This window comes from Lissotriton helveticus, chromosome 3_1 (genome assembly GCF_964261635.1).
Source record: "Lissotriton helveticus chromosome 3_1, aLisHel1.1, whole genome shotgun sequence".
NCBI lineage: Eukaryota > Metazoa > Chordata > Amphibia > Caudata > Salamandridae > Lissotriton > Lissotriton helveticus.
The window spans coordinates 1,197,264,378-1,197,289,536 of record NC_136061.1 but is presented as its reverse complement, the minus strand read 5'-3'; the positions used below and the strand labels follow the sequence as shown (position 1 = coordinate 1,197,289,536).

Here is a 25,159-nt window from a genome sequence, read left to right as displayed (position 1 = left end):
CCACCCCACTAAGAAATAACAGAACACTGGTGTTGCCTTGAGCATCAATGCATCTCAATCCTTTAGCTTCTTTTGTTACTTTTACAACAAGGGAAGTAATCTTTATAATATATTTGATGGCTTGAATCCTTCTTTAAGCATTTTTGGCATTCTGCATTGTTACTAACAAACTTTTTACCCTAACTATATCCTGATGAACTTCTCTGTTCTAAATATACTAAATTGTCTGTTACATCATAACATTTATTGTGTGCGCATAAAAAGTTTGCAAAATACGCACAATGCAACAAGGGAAAACCAAGGAGTCACATCACGGCCTAAGGATAATGCAGAACAAATATATATCCACGGCCATCATTTCCTAGCCATTTGTGCTCTGCAAGGAGAAAACAAACAAGAAAAAACCAACAAAGTCGCAAACTTCATGGGGCACAGTTGACATACCCGGCGGTGGGAACGTGCCTGACTCGTCTGCCAGTTTTTGAGTGTAGCTCTCTGTGGTAATCTGTTGTTTATTTATGTAAGTGATAGGCCGCCTGTCCTTGAGCAATTACCCAGAGCCATTAAAGAGGTAAGAAGTGCCAAGCCCCTCTAGTGCCCAGACAGGACCCAGCTGTGGAGGGATTAACTTCCCCTATGGAGTCCGAGCACCAACGGGTTAAATACATCCCTACTGTGACTCAATGCCACCTAGTAGGTCCCTGCACACTTATGTTCCTATATTGTATTTAATTTTGCATTTATGTAGCACTTACTACCTCTAACAAGGCGTCAAAGCGCTTATATGTCCTTTTGTTTGACAAGACTGTATCAACTGAACTGCGCAATTAGCATATTAAATTTGTTATAGGAGCCACACGCCAGCCCTGGAGGAGATCTATATAAAGTATGTACGTCTCGATTGTAAGTGATTTCCGCCATCTTGAGCCAGCTACACTAATTCGTATATTAAGAGCACGAGGGGCATGTAATCAAAGTATTGTCTTATATCTCTAGTTGTTTATTTAGGGCAGCCGGTCTGTTCTCCGGGTGACAGAGTGTGTGCTTTGTTTTTCCCTAACAGCCCCTGGATGCGAGGGAGCATAACGTTAGGTTTCACCCCACAGTCCACCTCTCATTAAGTGAGTCAGGATTTTAATACCGTTATTATTGAATACTTTTTATAATGCAGTTAAAGAAATGAAACTTTAGAATACATACCTGGAATTTTGCTTTTATGGAAGGCTGCAGAATACACATATTGTTTTTTTGTTTTGCCCCTGATAAAGCACCCTTTCGCAGAATGGCGCTGACTCTCCCAGAGACAAAAACACATGTAAAGCGTGGGTGCTGCTGAAAGGGGAAACTGTGGCCATTACGCTACAGCCCTGTCTCCTTTTCGGACAGCCCTTCCGGACTGCTGATAAGAAATTCCTTCACGACAGCCTTGAAGCTGCCGACCCAGTCCGGATGGGCCGTCCAAAAGGGAGACAGGGCGGTAACTAAGAAGCATCATTTTCAATGGGAAGCCAGCTTTTAGCATAAACGCTAACTCAACCCAATGAAAATGATGGGCGGGGCTTCAAGCCCCCTTCTGAAATCTTCTGATGACATTAGGTCTCGCCGAGCGAGCAGCGCTTGCGCGCTGCAACACCAGGTGAGACCTAAAAAGGAGTAGCTATCTAATACACAAACACCCCCAAACAAGGATTTTAAAGACATGGTCAAAAATTAACAGAAGGTACGCCTTCATCATAACATTAAACATCCAGAATCACTACATCATTGTGAGCTCAATATATGCCCCAAACAGGGGAGCATTTTTCCCTAACATTAATGGATCTGTAATCAATTTGGTCAAATGCAGCTTTTAATCAGAGGTGACTGGAATGCAATGAATGACCCTGTCCTTGACTGGTCCAGCAAACCATGCTTTAGCAATAATCAAGATAAGAACATGCTGAGGGACTGGATGAGTGATCACGGATTGAGAGATCCTTCTGTCCACAAAAAACAGAGATGAGAGTAGCCATTTTCCTAACTAACACCGAACTTCTTCCAAAAGAAGATATTTGCACCATACGATCAATAGGTATGTCCAATCATCCACCCATTACCATCTTACTAGATCTTCCTTTAATTGCTCCTAAAGCACAGAACTGGAGAATGAATACCCTATATTACAGACAACTGATGGAGAAAAGGCAGGTATGTGAACAAGTGCAAGAGTACCTAGATCTCAATGAGAACTCTGCTGCATCGACCCAAACTGTTGGGCGGCAGAGAAGGCCTACATGTGTGATAGGCTGATTAAGGACGCCAGTACCCAACAGAAACAGGCACAGGATCAAAACACATCTTTAGAGCATGACGTCCTAACCACCCAATATGGCTACACAACCTCCCAACCAGCAGAAAATCTCAGTCTACTGATTAAGAAGAAATATGAACTAAATACTCTGTACACAACTGGAAATAAACATCTTCGCCGACCACAAATGACTGGGCCGAAGCAGTCACAATGATTGCCTTCCTTGAGGAATCGATCTACAAACTGAATGAAGAGCTCTCTATATCTGAGGAAATTTGGGACTCTTTACTCGAGAACATATCGTGATCTAACACTACGGACTCCCTGTGGTGGTCTCAATGACACTGTCATTCTACTAAAGAACTCTGCCTGATTACATTGTCTGACAACAGCGTCTTTTACAAGACCGGATGGTCATGGCCTTGAATACATTTTTGTGTGACACCCAAAGAGGTAGATTATCTGATTCCCTTGTATGAAAAGCACGCTGGGATGATTTGAACAGGACAGCCAACAAACCTGAATGTTATGTTTACTCTACTTTATTTGATTTCAATTCAGGTTATGTGCATTTTTCTCCTATAGTATTATATCTATGCTATGCGGACGACACGCAACTGGTCGTCTCACTCTCTCATCTTGACAATCACCCAGACAATCTGTTGAACTGCCTCCAGGAAACCCACCACTGGATGTGCGAGTCATCATTGAAGCTCAACGGATCGAAAACCGAAGTCATGCTCATGGGCAAGAAATGGTCCACCATCCCACCTTCGGTCTGGGCAGACGCTTTCGGTGAGGTGCCCTCCCCGAAACCAGAAATCAAGACTTTGGGAGTCTGGCTTGAACCGGAGTTGTCCATGAAGACCCAGGCAGCCAAAACAGCAGGCACCTGCTTCGGACTTATGCGTTCCATCCGTAAAATCCTCCCACTACTCCCGCCCCTATCTAGGAAACTCTTGATTCAAGGTTTGATCCTTGCCCGGCTAGACTATAGCAATGCTGTCTATCTGGGAGCCCCTGAATCTACCCTGGCCACACTCCAGCGAACTCAAAACGCGGCAGCCCGGCTCCTTATGGGCCTCCCTTCCAGAACCTCTGCCAGACCAGCGCTGAAGGCCCTACATTGGCTTCCAGTGCGGCAGAGGGTAGAATTCAAGGCGATGCGCACTGCCCACAAACTCCTCAATGGTCTTGGCCCTTCTATCCTGAGAGACATGGTCACCCCCTACAAGGCCCCTAGACTCCTACGCTCTGACAACGAACGCCTGGCCACCGTCCCGAGATTCAGGATGGCACGCACTGGCGGTAGACGGTTCGCAGTAAAAGCGTCTGCAGGATGGAACTCACTCTCCCGCTTCCTGCGACTGGAACCCTGCCACCTCCTCTTCCGTAAAAAACTGAAAACTCTGCTTTTCCCCAAATAAGCTCACCTTCCCCCTCTGGTCTCCACTTGTATCATTAGCGCAGGGATGCCTCCGGGTCACTAGGCGCTTTATAAATCGCTAAATAAATAATAAATAAATAAATAAATATCTAGATACTCATGATATGCGTTCAATAGTTCCTGAGCTAACAACGTTCCTGCTACGATATTAATATGATGTGTTACTATTTTATTTGTTGAAAACTACCTAGTAAAGAGTATACATACCGAATGGGAGGGCCGGGTAGGCACATATTTAGACAGAAAGCTAGCTTTCCGATTCAAAGGAATGTCGAATGCAAGTTTAAAGTTACAAGTAGATTGTCGGGGGCGTAACGAAGTAGCATGGCTGACAGGACGTGAGCTCCTCTGGGTCCCGGTAAATTGGCCCAGAAATCCTGTAAAGATATCCTGTGAGGGGTCATGACAGGCAAAATTGAAAGCATCGCGATTCCCTGACGACTGGGAGCACCTCCTGGACGGAGATCAGGCGTCCAGTGCCCGGTGGTGCTGAGTAAAGTCACTGCGCAGCGGAGCCCCGGACTGTGAAATACGCGGGGCCGAGGATTGAGGCCTGGAGCTGGGGAAAGGCGCCGCCTGTCGTGAGAGGCCCTGCTGTGCTCCGGGGGCCCGGGGGTAACGTGCGCATCGCTGACTCTTCAGATCCTGCCCTTGGAGTGCCTCTGATCGGGGTATCAGAGCAGGACCCCGGTCTGTGCCGTCAGAGCCCCCCCGCCGGAATCGAGCCGGCAGTGGGCGCATGCTGCGGAGAGCCCGGGAGGAACTGTGGGTGCCCCGGACCTGGCCCTGAATCACCGGGGGGCATAGTTGCTGAGACCCGGTCACCCGTGGGGGCGCACGGTGACGGAGGGTGCCTGACGGGCCCGTCGGAGGAAAAGCAGAGGCGGCCTGCTGCAGGGCGGGGCCCTGGACATCGGCCTGCGCGCCTGGAGGTGAGGGAACTTGGGACCTCCCGAACACGGAGCTTGCGGGCAGGACACTGTCTGGGGAGGGGCGGCGGGGGACCTGTTGTCATCTTGGGCGTAGGAGACAAGCAAGTAGTGCCGGAGGTGAGAAGGAGCGTGAGAGGCCCCTCTCGCCGGCCACGTTAAGCCCGATTGCACTGCCTCTGAGGTATCCTGCAGTAGTCTGCTGCCGGAACCGGATCACAGCGCAAGATCGGCCCTTGACCGGAGGGTGCAGTCATTAGGGGTGCAACACCAACGCAGCCCCCCTGCGGCGGTCCTAAGGTGCTGGAGAGGAACCTGGCGGCCGGCCTCGGCCCCCTGCGGAGATCGGTCCGGGCGCTCTGCTTGGGGCCACGGTTCCAGGACAATAATATCGGTGGCGGTGTGGGACGCAACACTGAGGACCGCATCACTCTCGTAGAGGGGTGGGCGACGTGCTTGCGGCACGGGGGCTACCGGGCGAGAATCGACCTACTGAGAGGCAGCTGGGTGCGGACGTCCTTTGATGTTGAGGGCGCCCCCCTGACTGGAAAGGTCTGGTACGGGGGAGACACAATGTGTAGTCCACGAGGGGTGAGGACTGCCAGCGGCCTCAGGGCGCCTCCTCCCAACTACTGTGGTGGTGCATGGTGAGTGAAACGGCGGCGGGACATGATCAAAGCTCCCCTGATGTGGTGACGAGGGACAGAGAGGAGTTCCTAGTAGAGACAGAAAGAGCTCGGTTATTCACCGATCCCTTGAAAGAACCGAGGTAGCTGCTTCGGGAGTGGGCCCACGAAGAGGTCTCCTGGACCCTGAAGTTCGACGTGGGGCAGCCAGTACCCACAGAAGGCCTTGACGCCGCTCGGGGAATTGAAGAGGACAGACGGGGCATCTGCAATGCGCAAAGACAGGATGTCGCGCTCCACGCAGCCAAACACCATCACACAATATACCACTTGAAGTCTACCATCCCAGCGGATCACGCGACAGTCGGGCTCAGAAGAGGGGGCGGAGGGGAACGGGGAGCCTACCCGGGCAGAGCTACTGAAGACGATCCAGGGCTCACACTCGGCACTGGAGCGCCAAATAGAGACTGTCTCAATAGACGTGAATTTGTTGCGGACGGACTTGCGAAAGGTGGCTGACAAAGTCTCTGATGCTGAGGGCAACATAGCGCGGCTGCAAGGGGAGGTGGCATCCCTCAAACAAACTGTCGCGCAGCTCAAGGTTATGGCAGGAGACCTGGAGAGAAGGGCAGAGGATGCAGAAGGGAGGGTGCGCCGCAGCAACATCAGGGTATTGGGCGTGCCGGAACGGGCGGAGGCAGGAAACGCAGAACGCTTCCTGGAGGACTGGATTCGTAACCGGCTGTGCCCGAGGGGTCTCTCGGAGGTCTTTGGAATAGAGCGAGCCCACAGAGCACTGGTTCAGCCACCGTGACCGGGGGCTCCTCCACGAGCCCTAATCGCCAAAATCCTCAAGTACAGGGACAGAGACTGTATCCTCAAGGCGGCGAGGGAAACGGAAAACCTCACAATCGAAAACAGCAGAATCTCCATTTACCCGGACTATACCCAGCAGGTCCAGGAGCAGAGAAAATCCTTCCTGGGAGTCAAACAGAAGCTCCTGGAGATGAGTTTACAGTATATGTTGCTATACCCGGCTAACTGAAGGTACTAGCTCAAGGGAAGGCTCATTTCTTTGAATGCCCGGAAGAGGTCTGGGAATGGTTGGAGATTCGGGGTGACGACCTGCCACCTGGTAAACGAGGCAGGAATAGCAGCATGTGGGGAACACGAGCTCGGAGGAAGCGACCGAACAGGAGACGACGAAGGTCCGAGTCAGCAGCAAGTGAAGAACGGCGCAGGGTGCTGGTGGGGGCTGATGGAGCCTTGCTTCTGGAACCTTCCGGGGATGAGAAAGGCACGGAGCCCTCGAAATCCACGGGGAACGATGAGATTTTGGTCCCCGACACGCTACCGGTCCCGGTAGAAGACATGTCACTAACTGCTGCGGCAATCCCTGAGACTGCGGTGACTGTCACTCCTGAGACGGTGGATCCTTCTTGAATTGGCTAAGTGGGTGGAGTTCTGATATGTACAATGTGGGACGAGGACACAATCCCTTGTGCGTGGGATGCAGGAAGATATGGGGGTGTTGTATGCCGAATGAAGTGGGGGGGTTGTCCTCTATGTGTGATGTGTGAGAGGGGGAGGGAGTGGTCCAGGTTAGGGGACGTGGAAGTGTATATTGCCTGGTATCAGAAAGTATGAGCCCGTGTGAATGCTTTGAATTGGGTCAAGCAGGGAGTCGGGATAGGGAGGAGGGAGTTTTATGTTTTTTGTGTTTTGAGTGCATTTCGCCTCGTTGGGCAAATGGGGTGGCTGTGCACGTCCTGGCACCGGCAGGGAAAGGGCATATTGGCATGTTTGGTTGTTGCTGATACTTTGCTCGTGGGTGGGGGAGGGGAGTCTGTTTGAAGGGAATGTTCAAGGGGTATTTTTTTGGCATCAGTTGTATCACAGGTCGGGCACTGGAGGGGCTTGCTCTGGAAGCGGGAGGTTGTGATGGGGTAGGATAGGTTGTACGTCATGGGTTAAAAGTTCATGAGCTGGAATGTGAGGGGGCTAGGCACATGCACTAAGAGATATAGGGTTCTTTCCTTCCTCCGCAGACATGGTGTGTCCATTGCTTGTCTGCGGGAGACTCACCTGGTGGATGATGGGGCGCAGAAGTTGGCCAAAAAATGGCGTGGACAGCTGTATCATACGTCCTACTCTACATATGGCAGGGGGGTCCTGATTTGGGTGGCCACGGGGGTACTGTTCGCTATGCAGTACATGGAAGCCGACGTCAATGGTAGATACCTGCTCCTCCGGGCTAAACTGGACGGCAGGGATATTGTCATCTTAAACTCATATGCACCCAACTCCGATGATCCGGCCTTTTTTAGGGCCTTGCAAGATGTTTTGACTCACGACCTGGGGACCCCGACGCTTTGGCTCGGGGACTTCAACTGCATTCTGGACCCGGTCCTGGATAGATCTCCACCCCGGGAGGGTACGAAACCCCGTATGACTGTACAGCTCGGGGAGGTGATGAGAAACATAGGGGCGGTGGATGTTTGGCCCCAGCGAAACCCAACACAGAAGATATACACTTGCTTCTCCCCCACACACAACACCTACAGCCACCTGGATAGAGTCCTAGTGGCCAATGCCGAGCTTAATATGTTAGTGGAGGTTACCCACCAGGCTCGTTTTTTGTCAGATCACGCTCCGGTGGCTTGTATGGTTCAGTGGGGGCCTTCGGTTGCTCGTCCTCATACTTGGAGGCTCCCAGTGGATATGCTCAGGGATCCAATAGGAAAAGCACATGTGGAAACGTCCATTGGGGACTATGTAGACCTTAATTGGGGGCAGGGGAGCTTATCCGCAGCCACTAGGTGGGAGGCTCTGAAAGCCGTGGTGAGAGGCGCTTGTATGGTGCTGCCCTACGGAGTCCGGAAACAGCTCCTCTGTGACCTCCAGAAGGAGGAGGATACTCTCTTGCAGGCTCAACTTATAACAGACCCCAGTGCCCTGCAGCAGCGAGAGGAACAAGCCAGCCGCGCTAGGTTACAAGATGTACTGGATAGACTGGATAAATATATGCTGGTTCAATATAGGCAGCGCCTTCACAGGGAGGGAGATAAATCCGGGAGACTCCTGGCATGGATATTGCGGAGAGAGCAGACCCCTGAGCGTATCGTAGCCTTACGGGACCTGACCGGACAAGTGGTGTACTCGGAGCGGGCCGTCCTTGAGGTCCTCCAGTCTCATTTGCGGCAGGTCTATGCAGCGGACTCAACCGTCTCGGAGATTTCTTATCTCCCCTACTTGCAGAACATACAAATGTCGACCCTTTCAGATTCGGATAGGGAGGAGCTAGATGCGCCCCTGACGTTGGCAGAGATCCGTGTGGCCTTGACCCGTTTACCGCGCGCAAAGTCGCTGGGGAGTGACGGATTTCTGTCAGAATTTTATCAGGAATACCAGGATGCCTTGGCTCCGCTTCTTCTCCAGGTCTTTCAGGAGGCGTTTGACAGTGGTGAGCTCCCGTGGAGCATGGCCCAAGGGGAAATATGCATGATCCTGAAACCAGTGGGGGACAAACTTGACCCTTCGTAATACAGGCCGATAACCATGATAAACTCCGACGTAAAAATCCTGACCAAGCTGCTGGCATCGAGGCTGGCGCCCCACACGGAGCACTTGGTGCACAAGGATCAATGTGGATTTATTCCTGGAAGGAACACGGCTATGAACTTGAGACGGTTGAATCATATCCAACACGAGGTGAGAGAGAGTCTTGGTCTCTATAGACCTGGCCAAGGCGTTCGATTCCGTCGACTGGGGCTACCTGCAGGAGGTGCTTCGGAAGATGGGCCTGGGGCCCAGTTTCTGTCGTTGGGTTCGAACCCTTTATAGCTCCCCTCCGGCCAGGGTGCGTTTGGGAGCCTAATTTTTCCGCTTTCGGGATTTGGAGCGGTTCCTCGGGAGGATTTACCAGAGCTGGGGCTCCGTTGGGAGCAGACCAATTTCCGATATCTGGGTATCCATGTGCCCTCCTCAGTGGAGCAGTCCCTAGCCCATAACATAGACCGGGTGCTTACATCGCTCAAGCAATCCGTGTCCTTTTGGAATACTCTCCCACTGTCCCTGATGGGGAGACTGGCCACATCCAAGATGGTGATGCTGCCGAGGACACTGTATGTCCTTCAGAACACGTTGTGCCCGCTTCCGCCTAGGATCTTCAGGACCCTCAACACGCTGCTTACGTACCTGCTCTGGGTGGGGAGACGAAGCAGAGTAGCCCTTCGTACTCTGGTGCGCTCCTTTGAGGAGGGGGGTCTGGAGGCCTACGCGGCGCAGATACTTCCGGCGGCCAGATGGTTCGCAGAAGCGGATGTATGGGAGACACGGTTACTTGCAGGGAAGACGACAGTGCAGGAGCTTCGGTTGGCACTGATGCGCGGGGCTGGAGCTGACGCCGAGCTGCCCTATGTGGTCCGGCACACGGCGGGCGTCTGGCAGCGTTTTATAGAGAGGGTCCTACGGTCGGCCCCCTTCTATAGAGAACTGCCGCTCTGGATACTGGCCCCGTTAGTAGAGCTGGACACTCAGATGTCCTTCCGAGAGTGGAGGGCTGGGGGCTGTGAAGTTGTGGCAGACCTATATCCCTCGGAGAACTTTGTGTCATACGAGCAGGCAGTGGAGTTGTTTGGCCTTAGCGGTGGACAATACATACATTACCAGGGGCTGCGGTCTGCAGTGCGCTCGGTCTGGCCTCAGTGCCCGGAGATCCCTCCGATGACCCACACCTTACATAGCATACTGTCCTGCGGCAGGGGACGCAGGTTGATAACCTTGCTTTACGCAGCTATGAAGCGGGATTCTGCTCTTCCAGTGCCGCCGGCATGGGCGGCCTGGGAAGCGGATCTGAGGGTGCCTCTGGATCAGAGTCAGCGGACGCGTATAGGGACCCTCACGCGGCGGGTTTCCTGTAATGCGCGCTTTAAACTTATACATTTCAATTTCTTGCACCGCACCTACCTTACACTGAAGTCGATCAGCCGCTTCTCAGAGAGCGGCTGGGACAACTGGCCCAGATGCAACGCAAGGGGGACAGGGTTCTTGCACCTGGCCTGGGAATGTCCGTTAGTGGGGAATTTTTGGTCCATGGTTGTGGCCCGTGTGAGGGCTACCACAAGCCTCCGGATTGAGCTTACACCCGTGCATTGCCTGTTGGCATTGGTCCCGAGGCCCCGGAAACGGAAGCTATCCTACAAGTTATTGCAATTAATGCTGGTGCTGGCTAGGCGCAGGGTCGCCATTACATGGATGGGACAGCGGGCCCCGGAGGTAGATGCATGGCTCAGGGACGTGCGGGAGTGGACACTCGCAGAGGAAACACACATGCAACATACTAGGAGGAATGAGAAATTGGAGGAGGATTTGTTGGCGTGGCGAACCATGTGCATGGCAGGACTTGCGGAAGAGGGGTGCTCGTCACTCAGCGACTCTGAAGGGACAAGCGGAGAGTTGTACTTTGAATGTGGAACTGAGGGGGGGAGGGGAGGGGCCAACTGATGGGTCCTTGAAATGTGCATGAAGCGGGGTCGGGCAGCTTTTTCCTCACAACGTCATATGTAAACTTAATGGGTCAACCGCTTTACTACATCGCCTGGTGTGCTTTCGGATGTTGTCCTACTCCGAAATGTGCCATAATGAGTCAGTCGATCTGTGTACAAATGTTTTAACGATGCCTTGAGGGGGGAGGGGTTGTATCTTGTATTTCTAAGCAAAACTTGAAAATAAAGTTTAAAAAAAAAAAGTAGTCTGTCAAGTTCTTATCTTTGAGGAGAACATGAATGTATGGTGCAAACGATCTGTGTAGAGTCTTATTTTGTGCTTATGGAAATAATATGTGATGCTGAGTTGCCATATCTGCTTTGTTTTATTTCATGTTATTGATCTTTGATCAATGACAGTTGGCCTGTGGGATTCAAACCTTGGAACATGAAGTAAAATATAGATTACTTTATGGGCTGGAGTAAGAACTGGTATGATATTTCATCCGAAATCACAACATTGTATTCTTACCACTTGGCCAATTAGCTGGAAACCGGTTGGTAGTTTCATTCCATACACAGGAACACCAAGCACATTGATGAGCCACTCCTTATAACAAAATAATAAGAAACAATATTTATCATATGCAGAAACATTACTAAGTTTTATATAGATAATATTAACAAAGAACAGAAAACAAATAAAGAGAGCATTTCACATTCTGGGAGACAGGCTTGCGAATAGTGGCATCACTCACAAGGCATTGGCCTGGCTGACATCCTTTATGAAAGATAGGCAACAAATAATAACATTAGGAAGCTACAATTCTACAGATAAACATCTGACATCGGAGGTCCCACAGGGCTCATCCCTGAGCCCAAACCTTTTTAATCTCTACATATTACCGCTACTCACTCTGATCTCCTCATTCGACATTGAAACCATTACATACGCGGATGACACTCCGCTGGTGCTCACCCTCGACAAAAATTCCACAGCAGCGGAAGTAAAATTCCTCCAGTGTCTGTCAGCTGTTATGGACTGGATGAAACTCAACCATCTAAAATGTAACAGCCAAAAAACTGAAATCATGCTGTTTGGAACATCTAATCTTTTTGTGCCCACACAATGGTGGCCGCCGAACATGGCTCCACCTCCCAACACAGTAGATACTGTGAGGAATCTAGGAATCAGGTTTGATCCCACGCTATCCTTCCATAAGCAAGCCCTTGCGGTGGCAGGTACTTGTTTTCACACAATAAAAACCCTCATCACATTTTTTGATTTACTTCCGTTCTCTGCTAGGAAAACAGTTGCAGCAGCATTAATCCTATCACATCTGAACTATTGCAACAGTTTGTATGCAGGTGCCAAAAAGCTGCTCTGAAAAGATTACAAGTAGTCCAGAACGAGGCAGCTAGACTGTTAATTAAACTGCCTATAGGGTCCTCTTCAGCTGTGGCACTCAAGACCCTGCACTGGCTAACTATTCACAAAAGGATCCTTTTCAAAATTTTACTCCTCATCTTTAACCGCTTCCGTGCGGCGCCTATTCCGCCCCTGTGCTGGACATTCCAGAACAGGGCGCGGTCGTGACGGAACCGTTCCGTCATCAGCACAGCTCAACCGTGACTGATGACGGAACGGTTCCGTCACAAGCATCGAAGGGGTTAAGGCCATCATGGAAACAGGGCCTCAATACCTAAGGTCCAGGATCAGACCGTATGTTACCAAACGGCTTTTGCAGTCTTCCTCGAAAAACTTCTTATCATCTCCCCCCCTTTCATCTGATATCTAGAGGGGGAAAGTCAATGGATGTCCTGGGAACTAAAGCCTGGAATAGCCTGCCCACTCAGTTGAGACTGGTGCAGTCCGAACAAATGTTTAAAACACTTCTAAAAACCTGTATCTTTGCAGCCCCAGATCACACTGCTCTAGCTCTCATCTTATCCCGTCTTTCGACGTTCTTGCTAAGATTTATCCACCTCGGGGTTCCAAGCCTCTCCGCGAGCACCAAGATGCTGCTTGGAGTGAATGCAGCGCTTTACAAATTTACTCATTCATTCATTCACAACAGCCTAAATAATCGCATTGATTAAGCGACTAGGTCTGGATTTTGAAGAAAATTTGGCAAGAGTGAATGGAAGGGCAGAAGGAACCATCTTTGTTTTTGTACTGTCTATTTAGGAAGCACATTTGAAATGTCAGAATTTAAAGATGCAAACTGTGAAAACTGAATTATTGGCGTGATCGTTTGTTTTAAATGTTTCTGGTTGCTAGAATCCAATGGCATACTATAGGTGAAAGAGCATTCTAATACAGTGCAAAGTATATGATTGTAAAAGCTCTGCATGTTCTGTAATATATGTCAACACTCTGACGACCACAACATTGACATATTAGCATATTGACCTATCACTGACATATCATCACATCAATATATTAAATTGCTTTAAATAGCTCACCGATGTTCTCAACTCTGATTCACAACATATTTCACCATTAACCCCAAACCGTAGACGTAATGCTAATGTTATCTAAAACTAACCTTTACATAAAAAATAAACTTTATATTAAACTGAACTAAATCAAAACAATCGGAACCCTTTATACCTAACCCTATTTTTTTCTCCACCATAAAAAATTTCCCAAACATCAAAAATGAAAATATTACATTAAAATCAATAAAAATATATTACACTAAATTCAACTACATTGCCAACAAGAAAACCTTAACCCTAACCAAAATCCATGAAAATATTTCAATTAAATTGTTTTAAAATAAAATAAAGAACGGCAAATTAACCCTAACCTCTATGAAAATTTCAAAATTAGGCAAAATGAAAGTGATTTGAACTGAATTTAATGAAATAATCTTGGTGAATATAAAAGGGTTAGAGAAATGTGTGTATTTAATAATGGTGGAGACTTTATATATTTTAAGGTGAATGATATGTAATTTGTTTTAAACCTTCAAAGTCGTTCGGAATTCATAAATAGCATTAATAGATTGGCCTTGTAGAAATTTTGGTTTGTCGATGGGGTGGAGACACCTTGGGGGGCGGGGGGAAAGGATTAGTTGAAGTTACAGGGCGCACCAAATTTTCTTTTTCTAATAGTGTCTAGGTCCTCTGGAAAACACAGAATTTAAGGAGAACAGGTTAGATATTATGCGATCAAATACAGAACAATTTGTTTATCCATAAACTGGTTTAGGGCTTTGTAAATATCAGCAATAGAACCATTTAACAGTGAGTTTTCTATGTATGTATAATAGTGACCTTGAAAGAGATCTTATATTTTCTAATGGTATTCCTACATTATTTTCACATTTTCCAGAGACAAGGCTACGAGAGATGTTCAACAATCGCGGTTTCTGGTTCTTTAATGCTGAGCTGCTGCCTAGACAAGACGGACACCTTCAAAAAGAAATATACTGATGGAAGAAGAGTGCTGGCTCCCAAGACAGACGTTTACCTCTTTGTCTCCTGGTAAGACTTGCCTATCTTTGCGGTCTGCACCACTCTGAGAGAGCCTGGAGTCCCAGCAGTCAGAGGTATAGACACAGATACAGTGAAGCACCCACTGAAAAGATTGTGCTGAAATGACACTCTGTTTCTTCATGCCTTATGCTATCATCTTCCATTGAAAACTTTGGAGGGACTGTAGTGGCAAACCCATGAATGACTTCTGAGGTCACGCTGGACTGTTAGAGGCCTACTGGGGAGGGCTTGAATGTCGGAAGGATAAGCTGGTGCTGAGGATACGTCTGCTGCATGTTGCAGAGAGAAGTAGTTGCCACTCAGGACTTGAAGTCCGCAGAGGAAAGTCAGTTGAATGCAAGATACCTCTATTACCTTGGGTGACTTCATGCCAACTGGCTGTGATGTCTGCAGATAACAAGCATTGGCATTGCCAATAGGTCTCGCTTGTGGGACCTTATAAGTATTTAGTTTTGCAGCACAATATCCTTGGTGTAACAAGGATATTGTGCTGCAAAACTAAATACTTATAAGGTCCCACAAGCGAGACCTATTGGCTATGCCAATGCTTGTTTTTATTTGCCTCACCAAGAACTGGATTCTGTGTTATTACTTATTGGTCATAATCAATTAGGGAAGTTTTTAGCTGTGGCAGCCTTACATAAATACACTGGCAAAGTTCAGCTCCTATGCTTTCTGACAATTAAATTGTTCTGTCACTCCGGGAGCCTCATTAATCTCAACTTGTCACCCTTGTTTATGCAGGTTATAATAGGCTGTGTGTGTGAGTGAAACGAGATGCTAAAAGCCCTCGGCTCTTTAACTTTTTTGATGAAAATAAAACTGAAATATTTTCTTGAAAGGGTGAGGTTGAGGTCTATGTCTGCGCGAATGCTTCCCTGGAAAAAAAAGGCCTTTCCCCTTAATTGCTCTGCATTTTGGCGGCGAGGTTCTCAGGCTCGCACTCCTTAATGGGATGAACATTTAAGGGAAGATGCAGGGGAAATATGAGAGCCTGGGACGAACAGGAGAGAAATCAGCTAAGAACAAAGGCACGCCGAGGCCAAGCATCGAGCAGCGCGCCGAGCAAAGCCAGCCCTAGTGCTTGAGATGCGCGCGCCCCACGTTGGCGCTCGGCTTTTGTGTATTTAAAGTACAAACTCTTGCTCTGAACAAAACGGAACCGCTGCTTACGATTCAGAAGACGTGATCAAAAATGCTTCGGTGGTTAACACAATCAGAATGTGTAGTAGCAGCCAGAGAGTGAGGTAACGCAGTCGCTAATCAAAAGGCTGAAGAGGTAATGCGGTTGCAAAACAAACGAACCTTGCCACGGTAAAGAATCACCTCAGGAATTTCTGGTAGTTGACTGCGTCCTGAGAGTAGTAACCCAACTTGGTTAGCCTTTTACCAGGCGTGTGCGAGCGCAAGCATGAGCAGCTCTTGAACTGCTATTTTTTATTTACATATATTTTGTAAGTGTTTACATGGCGTATCTCACCCTGGTGTGTTTAAAGCGCTTTATATAATAAAAGAAACAACGTTGTGGTTAAACAGCTTAGTTTTGTTTGTTTGATTGATGCGATGTGATCCAGTTTTCGCCTTTGCAGTTTTGTGCAGCGCTTGTGACAGAATAAATACTCCAGCCAAATAAATAAACAATAACGGTCCAACCATAAATTCACTAAGTCGTGTGATTGGTGGGATTAGGGGGACAAGGAAAGAGAGACGCGGTACGTCACATCAGCACAGTTAAGAGGTGTTTATCGGAAAGAGAACAAATGGAAGCAAATGGTGGGGGCCTGAAGGAGGAGGGGGTGCGAGGGATGAGGGAACACGGCCTGGGGGAAGCTGGCTGGGGAGGGGGAGGAGAAATGCAAGGAAGGCTGTGTGCCGGCCGGCCATCCAAGAATAATTAGGGGAGGAGAAGCCGAGAAGCCGCAGAGCGCACGCTGGGCGAAGCCCTTTGATGTGCTGTGCGGCAAATACAATTAGGAGGGAGGGAGGCTGATGCGAGTTCGTGTTTGATCACGTGGTTCACGTGAACTTCATGAAAACGCCAGCAAAAAGCTGGTGGTTTCATGAGGATTTTGGCTACTTGAATTCTCGCTCCGCTCGATGCGCTTGCGCGCATCGATAGGTCGCGAGACCTAAAAAGACAGGTGTGCTTGGCCCCTCTCCTCGACCACTCAGCTGGGCCACCCACACCAATGGGCTGAGCAAGATGATAAGCTCTCTGGCTGTATGGACCATAAACTGCATTAAAACTGATGGGGAAGAGTCTGCCATTTTGAATTGGATAGTGCGATGTGCTACAAATGACAAAAGGAAGGTGTGAAGAAGGGAGCATGATATAATGTGAGACTTTTTGGAAGATGGAGCAGGGTGTCGCTAAGTTCCATAATAGCAGTATATACTGACCCTAAAGTGAGGAGAGCAATTTGAAGGGCCTGCCGAAAAGAATGGTTGGGGTTAAGAAAATGGAGTCTTAGAGTGATTTCACCTGGAGGTTTGGAGATATTTAAACACTGTCTCACAGAACATTTGGGGAAGTTAGACCCTAAGTAGAGAGGTGGGTTAACCTAATAGAGGAGCCCATCTGGTAATAATGTGGATGCTCAGCAGGAAACAATGGAGGAAATTCTCATGAATCTGTCAGATGTCAGTGAAAACATGAAATGACCACCTTTATTTAGAGGCTCTATAGAAGTTTTATGGGGACATCCGCACCTTGGGTGTGGGTGTCCCCGTTGCATCTTCAGATGTATGAGAAGCAATCATAAAGGAGGTATTATATCAGAAGGAAGTCTTTGGTGGACTGAGGCATATCCTAATGCTTCTCAAATTGAGTCATGAGATGGAGTTCAGTGTAATGGTATTTTAGTAGTTAACCCCTTCCAGGCTGATGACGAGCTGAGCTCGTCATGAGCGTAACCTGCCGTGCGCTCATGACGAGCTGAGCTCGTCATGAACCGCGGGGTTTTTAAAATCGCCGCGCACAGCGGGAAAAGCCGCCGCGGCGATGCGGTTAAGAAAAATATGAGTACAACCAAGATGGATCGCACACCGCCAGCCTCTCCTCCGGGTCGCCCCTTAGCACTCTGGTACATGTAGTGCATGTAGATGGACGAGTAAAAGGTAGTTCACCACAGTTGGTGTGAGTGGTTACTCGATATCCCCAAGATCTCTGGACTCGAGACATGGCCCGGGTTTCGGGACAGTTTCCCTCGTCAGCAGAGCAGTGTTTGGGGTGGTTGAGAAGGCCGCCAAGTAACCGTCACAGGCCCTGATGCCTCTCCGGCGCGCAGGTGCGTCTCCAAGAGCTCGTCAGCTCAAGGCTCACGGGAGCCGTTTAAGTACAACCAAGATGGATCGCACACCGCTAGCCTCTCCTCCGGGTCGCCCCTTAGCACTCTGGTACATGTAGTGCATGTAGATGGACGAGTAAAAGGTAGTTCACCACAGTTGGTGCGAGTGGTTACTCGTTATCCCCAAGATCTCTGGACCCGAGACATGGCCCGGGTTTCGGGACAGTTTTCCTCGTCAGCAGAGCAGTGTTTGGGGTGGATGAGAAGGCCGCCAAGTAACCGTCACAGGCCCTGATGCCTCTCCGGCGCGCAGGTGCGTCTCCAAGAGCTCGTCAGCTCAAGGCTCACGGGAGCCGTTTAAGTACAACCAAGATGGATCGCACACCGCTAGCCTCTCCTCCGGGTCGCCCCTTAGCACTCTGGTACATGTAGTGCATGTAGATGGACGAGTAAAAGGTAGTTCACCACAGTTGGTGCGAGTGGTTACTCGTTATCCCCAAGATCTCTGGACTCGAGACATGGCCCGGGTTTCGGGACAGTTTCCCTCGTCAGCAGAGCAGTGTTTGGCGCATACTGCTCTGATCAGGCATCCCGTCTTCCTTACAGGGAGGAGATAGAACATCCACCTACCCCATAGTGAATGCCTAAATGGAGCCAGCTCTGGAACAGAGAAGAGAAAACTTTGCATCTTTGGAGATGTAGTCGGCCTTGAGTATAGAGATCTGTGGTACACATGCCATGGGGCACAGAGGAATTCGGAGATCTTCCATTGAGAATTCAGTACGCAGTCCAGACCTAAAATCCACTCTCCCTTCTCACACTGTAGCAGCACCGAGGAGGCTAGTTTGAATGGATAGATTAGAGCCATGAGGCAAGCGCTCCTAGCCACCTTTGAAGAGGGAGAGAACTGATGCATTACCTGAGTGGGAACCAATATTCACAGCTTGGTAATCACTGTAAAAGAAGTGGGAAAAGGAAGCTCTTAAAATACCAGGTGCTCCCCATTTATATTCTTCAGGAACTGTTGTTGCTGTTAGTGATAATGTCTCTTATGAAGAGTTATATTCGGGACCTATTCTGCAAGATCTTCCCCTCGATCTTGATGTCTCTCGAGTCCTTGCCTTTGGGGAATGATCTTATCCTTTGGTTCACCACAGGGGGCCCGGCTTGGGCTTGTTTTCTGTGCACTGGTGGAGTAAGTCCTCTGCTCTGTGGAACAATGTTTGTTATTCATCCAATTCTTTTTCTTGTTTCTTTATTTGGACAATTTTTCTCTGAACTGGGTTACTGAGGTTGAAGAGAATTTTTATTGCACGTTACAGTTTATTGAAGGGGCAGTTATACCCTGTAGGCTCTTGTATGTGATTTAGGTACATGTAACAATCCTCCATGCTTCAGGTGGTTATGTATAACATCGAGGGGCTTAACAAGAGTTAGTATCTTACAAACTTAAAAATGCATGTCCTGTGTCTTCAGGGGGCACACCTTTCAAGCACAGAGCAGATGCTTTCTGACACTGACTGTTCCGGAACTCTTACCCTTCAACTGTTAAACAAAACAGAGTTGTAATCTTTTTTCAGAAAGACACCGAATTAACCTTGATGGAGATTTAAAGGGACAGTTATATACGGCACAACCACAACCTTTAATCCTCATATATTCAGAATACGGGTATCCTACATTTTTCTCAGCTTCTAAAGGACAACCTTGAGGCACCTATTAAGGAAAACGAAATTACTAGTGCCACATAGTTTCTTAAGGTCAATAAAGCATCAGACACCGACCTTTTCTTTTGGGGAAAAGGGGGCTTTTAATAAGCAATTTGTTACATTGCTGCTTTGGGTGCAAGGACACCTTTGATCCCTGAAACTGATATCGCTTTCATTTCTAAGGCAGGAAATAACCCTCGACTTTGCCCTTGGTATACATCATTTGACCTTTTCAATCATGGGTGTGAAAAGGTTACATGCCAAGGCTTTGGTCAACTGCTCCGAAGGTCTGCTTTGCGAACTGATACATCCACACCAATCAGACTTGATTAAGCTCACACTTACCTAAAAAGGGTGATCCATCTAGTGAAAAAGTGGATGAAGAAAATCCTCGCTATCGTGGTGCTTGTGAACACTGAGACAGGTTAATCGCTTTTTCTCGAAACAATATTATAAAGTGTCAGGATGGTTTGATCTTTATTAAATAGATGTTGGTTAACTGCATTGGTCCATTGACTACAGTGAACAGTAAAGGAGGTACACCCTCCCCACATAAGAGTGGCCTGTGAAGTCAGTGGGACAGTATTCGATTAACATAAACTGACAATCTGTGCAGATGACATCCTGATTATGTTTCTCACAGTCCTCAATCCCAGCCCTGATGCAAAAGTTGGAATGCTTAGAATTGTCGACTGGTTTTAGGATGAACATGACATATCGGGAGATTTTAACCTGCCCCTCATCAGGGATACAGTTTTTCCATATCAAAACTCCATATCATTTAGATGACCTTAGAGCTTGATTAATTACTTAGGTTTCACATTCATGAAAATGCTATTTTACAAATTATTACCAAGATATTAGAGATCATACCCAGGTAGATGGACTCCAATATTCATAACCTGATTAGGGTGGGAGTTTCACTATCAAATTGAATATCCACTGCTGACTCCAATATCTTTTTCAAGCCTCGCTGATCAACGTCTATCGAAACTTCTTTGGTACATTAAAAAAACAAGGATTCCAAATCCATTGGAAGAGGGAAAACACCTAGATTTCCAATTAAAGTGCCACTGAAACCAAAAGCAAAGGGCGGACTAACTTATCTGACTTCTACTGATACTACCAAGTTGCAAAGCTACTGATCTTGACTTATTCATCTGAAACTGTATCAAATAGATCTGTCCCTAACTGGATCAGTCTTTTGTAGGTAGGATGAAGTGGGATGTGACATGGCTTACCAAGGATGCTGAGCCCTAAACTCTTACATCAGTACTCAATTAGGGTAACAATGACGATCTGGGACAGGATATCACTGTGCAAGGATTGACCACACACACATATATTTGAAAGGGGCGACCCTTGACCTTGCTCCCGGCAGGTCGCTACCCATGCCGACAGCTGAACCTAACTGTACCCTTGTCCCTGTTACCTGATCTCGCTGCTGCCGCGAGTTCGAGGCCCTCCTCCACCCACAGGCTCCAGTCTGCGCCTCATCCCTGGTGGCCCAGTGGTGAGCTGTAAGTATCTGTTTGCTCTCTCTGCTCCCGTTCTGCTTGTTTTTTACTTGCCTGCTGTTTTATTCTATTTTCTTGAATTCTCCTCTTTTCTGCCCGTTTTTCTCTCTGTAGCCATTCCAGCCGCTGCCTTCCCCTTCCCGCGGCTGCTTCCCCTGCGGCCCCTCCCCCACGCTCGCCCATTCCTTCCCGCTCCCGCCTACCAGCAGCTCCTCCCTCCCACCTCCCCTTCTTATGGCGGCCGCTGCGCGGTGATGAGAGCGACCCTTAACCCTGCTCCAGGCAGGTCGCTTCCCACGCCGCACAGCTCCACCTAACTGTGCCCATGTCCCTGCTCCCTGATCTCGCCGCTGCCGCAAGTTCAAGGCCCTCCTTCACCCACAGGCTCCCGCCTGCGCCTCATCCCTGGTGGCCCAGTGGTGAGCGGTAAGTATCTGTCTGCTCTCTCTGCTCCCTTTCTTCCTGTTTTTTACTTGTCTGCTGTTTTATTCTATTTTCTTGTAGTCTGATCTTTTCTGCCCATTTTTCTCTCTGTAGCCGTTCCAGCATTTTCCTTTGCCTTCCTGCCGCTGCGTCGCCTGCGGCCCACCCCCTGAGCTCGCCCAGTCGTTCCCGCTTACCAGCTGCTCCTCCCTCCCACCTCCCCTTCTTATGGCGGCCGAAGGCCCGCCAATGGCAAGCCTGTCTGCGCCCGTCAGCGCCTGGACCGCGCCTAACGCCAGACCCCCTGGCCCCCGCAATTCGCCACAATGCCCACCTCCACTACGACGCCAGCACCGTGTAGGAACTCAAAGCCGGCCGATCATCCACCTGCTTCCTGGCTACCCCGAAACGACCCACGGACCCTTCTCCTGCCGAAACTGCAGCTTCACCAGCCTCCAAGCCACTGCACCGCCCATCGGGGTAGGAAGCAGCCACCTTAGATGCATACTACTCAACACCCGCTCCGCCCACAAACACGCCATCGATCTCTAGGACCTACTCGGCTCATCCTCCCCGGACATCGCCTTCCTGATTGAGACCTGGATGAACCCCTCCTTGGCGCCCGACATCGCCATAGCCATCCCACAAGATCATCCGCAGGGACTGAACCAACGGAGAAGGAGTAGGAATCGCCATCGTCCACAGGAGGACCCTCAGAATCTCGGCCAGCACCGAAGACACCCTCAGCGCCGCCGATTACCTGCACTTCCAGATCCACATCAATCCCAACACCACCCTCAGAGGAACCTTCATCAACAGACCCCCCGGACCCCGTCCACAGTTCAGTGACTCAATCGCCGACTTTGTCAGCACACACACGCCCTCGCATCCACGGACTACATTCTCTTCTGAGACCTGAACTTTCACCTCGAGAACGCCAAAGACAGCAACTCCTCCACATTGCTCGACAACCTTGCCAACCTCGGACTCAAACAGCTCGTCACGATTTCCACCCACTCTGCCAGACACACGCTCGACCCCATTTTCTCCGCCAGCAACCACGTTACCTTCAGCCACACCACCGAACTCCACTGGACAAACCACCGCTGCTTCCACTTCACCTTTGAGAAACCCATCATGCACCAAAACCCACAACAGACCCCCCGCTGCAGCTGGAACAAAGTCACCAAAGACCAGCTAATCACCACCCTCGCCTAAGACCCACCAACAGACACCGCCGACACCAACACGGCCACCTGCAACCTCAGGCAACCGATCAAGAAAGCCTCAAACAGACGTTCCGACAGAGAAGCCATCTGGTTCTCCGCCGACCTCCAGGCTTCCAAGCAGACCTCACGAAGACTCGAGAAGAAGTGGCACCACGAACAAACACTGGACAACAAAGTAGCCCACAAGAACACCATCCGCAAGCACCACCAACTCATCCGAACCGCCAAAAGGACCTCCATCAAAGAACGCATCGACAACAACGCACACAACAGCAAAGAGCTCTTCAACATCGTGATGAACTCTCCAACCCTAGCTCCAACTCCAACGACATCCTGACATCGCAAGACCTCTGCGACTCCCTCACCATCTTCTTCTACCACAAGATCGCAGACATCCACGCCACATTCAACAACCAGGCCCACACGACAACCGCCGACACCGCAGACCCACCGTCCCCAAGCCACATCGACCTCCTGCTCTCCTGGACCCACTTCAATGACAACAACACCATCAAAATCATGAACACCATCCACTCCGGCTCTCCATCCGACCCCTGCCCGCACCACATCTTCAACAAAGCAAGGTCCATCATCGCACCCCATCTCCGGAAGATCGTCAACAACTCCTTCAAGACCGCCACCTTCCCGGAGAGTTGGAAGCACGCCACGATCAACCCCTTACTCAAGAAACCCAAGGATGACCCTAAGGACCTCAAGAATTTCCGGCCCATCTCCCTGCTCCCGTTTACGGTGAAAGTCATCGAGAAGATTGTCAACAAGCAACTGACCCGCTTCCTCGAGAAGAACAATGCTCTGGACTTGTCCCAATCTGGATTCCGCAGTAACCACAGCACCGAAACCGCCCTCATCGCGGCCACCAATGACATCAGGACCCTGCTGGACAACGGCAAAACCACGGCCCTCATCCTCCTGGACCTTTCGGCCGCCTTCAACACCGTCTGCCACCACACCCTATGCACACGCCACCATGACGCAGGAATACGCGACAAAGCCCTGGACTGGACCACCTCCTTCCTCACCTCCAGAACCCAGAGTGTCCGCCTCCCTCCATTCCAATCTGAACCCACCAAGATCATCTGGGGCATAACCGAAGGATCATCCCTAAGCCAGACCCTTTTTAACGTCTACATGGCACCGCTCGCCAACATCGTCCGATCGCACGACCTCAACATATTCTCATACGCCGACGACACCCAGCTGATCCTCTCCCTCACCAAGGCCCCCGTCACCGCCAACACCAACCTCCACAAAGGAATGAAGGCCAGGCCGTCGCCGACTGGATGAAGAACAGCCGCCTGAAACTGAACTCAGACAAGACAGAGGTCCTCATCCTCGGCTCCTCCCCCTCTGCCTGGGACGACTCCTGGTGGCCGGCCACACTGGGAGCCGCACCAACACCCACTGACAACGCACACAACCTGGGGTTCATCCTAGACTCATCGCTATCAATGACCCAACAAGTCAATGCCGTCTCCTCCGCATGCTCCGCAAGATCTACACATGGATCCCCACCAAAACCAGAAGGATGGTCACCCAGGCTCTCCTCAGCGGGAACCACGACCAAACTCCAGAAACTATTACAACGCATACAGAACACCACCGCATGCCTCATCCTCGACATCCCCCGCCACAGTCACATCACAGCCCACCTAAGAGACCTGCACTGGCTCCCCGTCAACAAGAGAATCACCTTCAAGCTCGACACCCACGCTCACAAGGCACTCCACAATACCTCAACAAACGACTCACCTTCTACACCCCGAGCCGCCAGCTTCGCTCAGCAGATTTCACCCTCGCCACCGTTCCATGCATCCACAGAACAACTGCCGCCGGCAGATCTGTCTCCCACCTGCCGCCAAGACCTGGAACACCCTCCCCACTCACCTACGGCAGACCCAGGACCTGCTGACCTTCAGGAGACTTTTCAAGACCTGGCTATTCGAACAGTAGCAGCACCCTCCCCCCATCTGATTGATTGATTGAAGCCTTACTATGGCCATAGGTCCCTGTGACTCCTGGAGAGTAGGTGGTAGTTGAGCAATGTCTGACATATTTGAGAAGAAGAAAACTATTATTTCGGCAATGCAAATGTGACTGTGGGGTTGAGGTGGAGAGATTATACTATATTCTGATTAGTCATTGGGTTAGCATTCCCTAATGTCAGGGAGCCAGACTGAAAATAAAACCTGAAAGCTTTTTTGCAACAAATTTAACCTCCAAGGGGACCATCTCAGGTATATATCATATTTAATCTCTTACTCACCTGTCCCTTAGTAGTCACACAAACACAAGAGGTTTTAGGGGTTGGGAAAGGAGATTCTGGAATGGGATTAGTACATCCTTTAGAACAATATTTTCAAACCCATGGGAAGCTTTCAGTGAAGCAAAGCATTATAAGGTACTTTATGAATGGCAGTACCTTCCAACCATGCTTTCTTTAAATATAGATATCAGATAGATAGGTGCTGAAGGTGCTGTAGAGCAAGAGGCAATGCTTTGGTAAGAGATCTTTTTTGCTATTATGGATACCCAGGTTATTTTTTCCCAGTGGCTACGGAAAATGTTGCACTGGTCTGAAACCCACAGGGATGTCATCCGCGTCAAATGTAATAGGTCATTGATTTGAAATTCTCACTTGGAAGCAAAATTGTCTCTGACTTTCCACAGGCATGCTTATTTATCGAACATCCT

General features: G+C 49.4%; 1 protein-coding gene across 1 annotated transcript in view; it reads right to left on the bottom strand.

Annotated features, from left to right (window-relative positions):
- Window positions 1–25,159, bottom strand: part of LOC144823367 (uncharacterized) — an 888,205-nt gene that overhangs the window by 415,795 nt on the left and 447,251 nt on the right. The window contains exon 8 of the mRNA XM_078681837.1: window positions 11,311–11,388. Coding sequence (XP_078537963.1) covers window positions 11,311–11,388 — 78 coding nt within the window. The remainder of the gene's footprint in view (window positions 1–11,310; window positions 11,389–25,159) is intronic.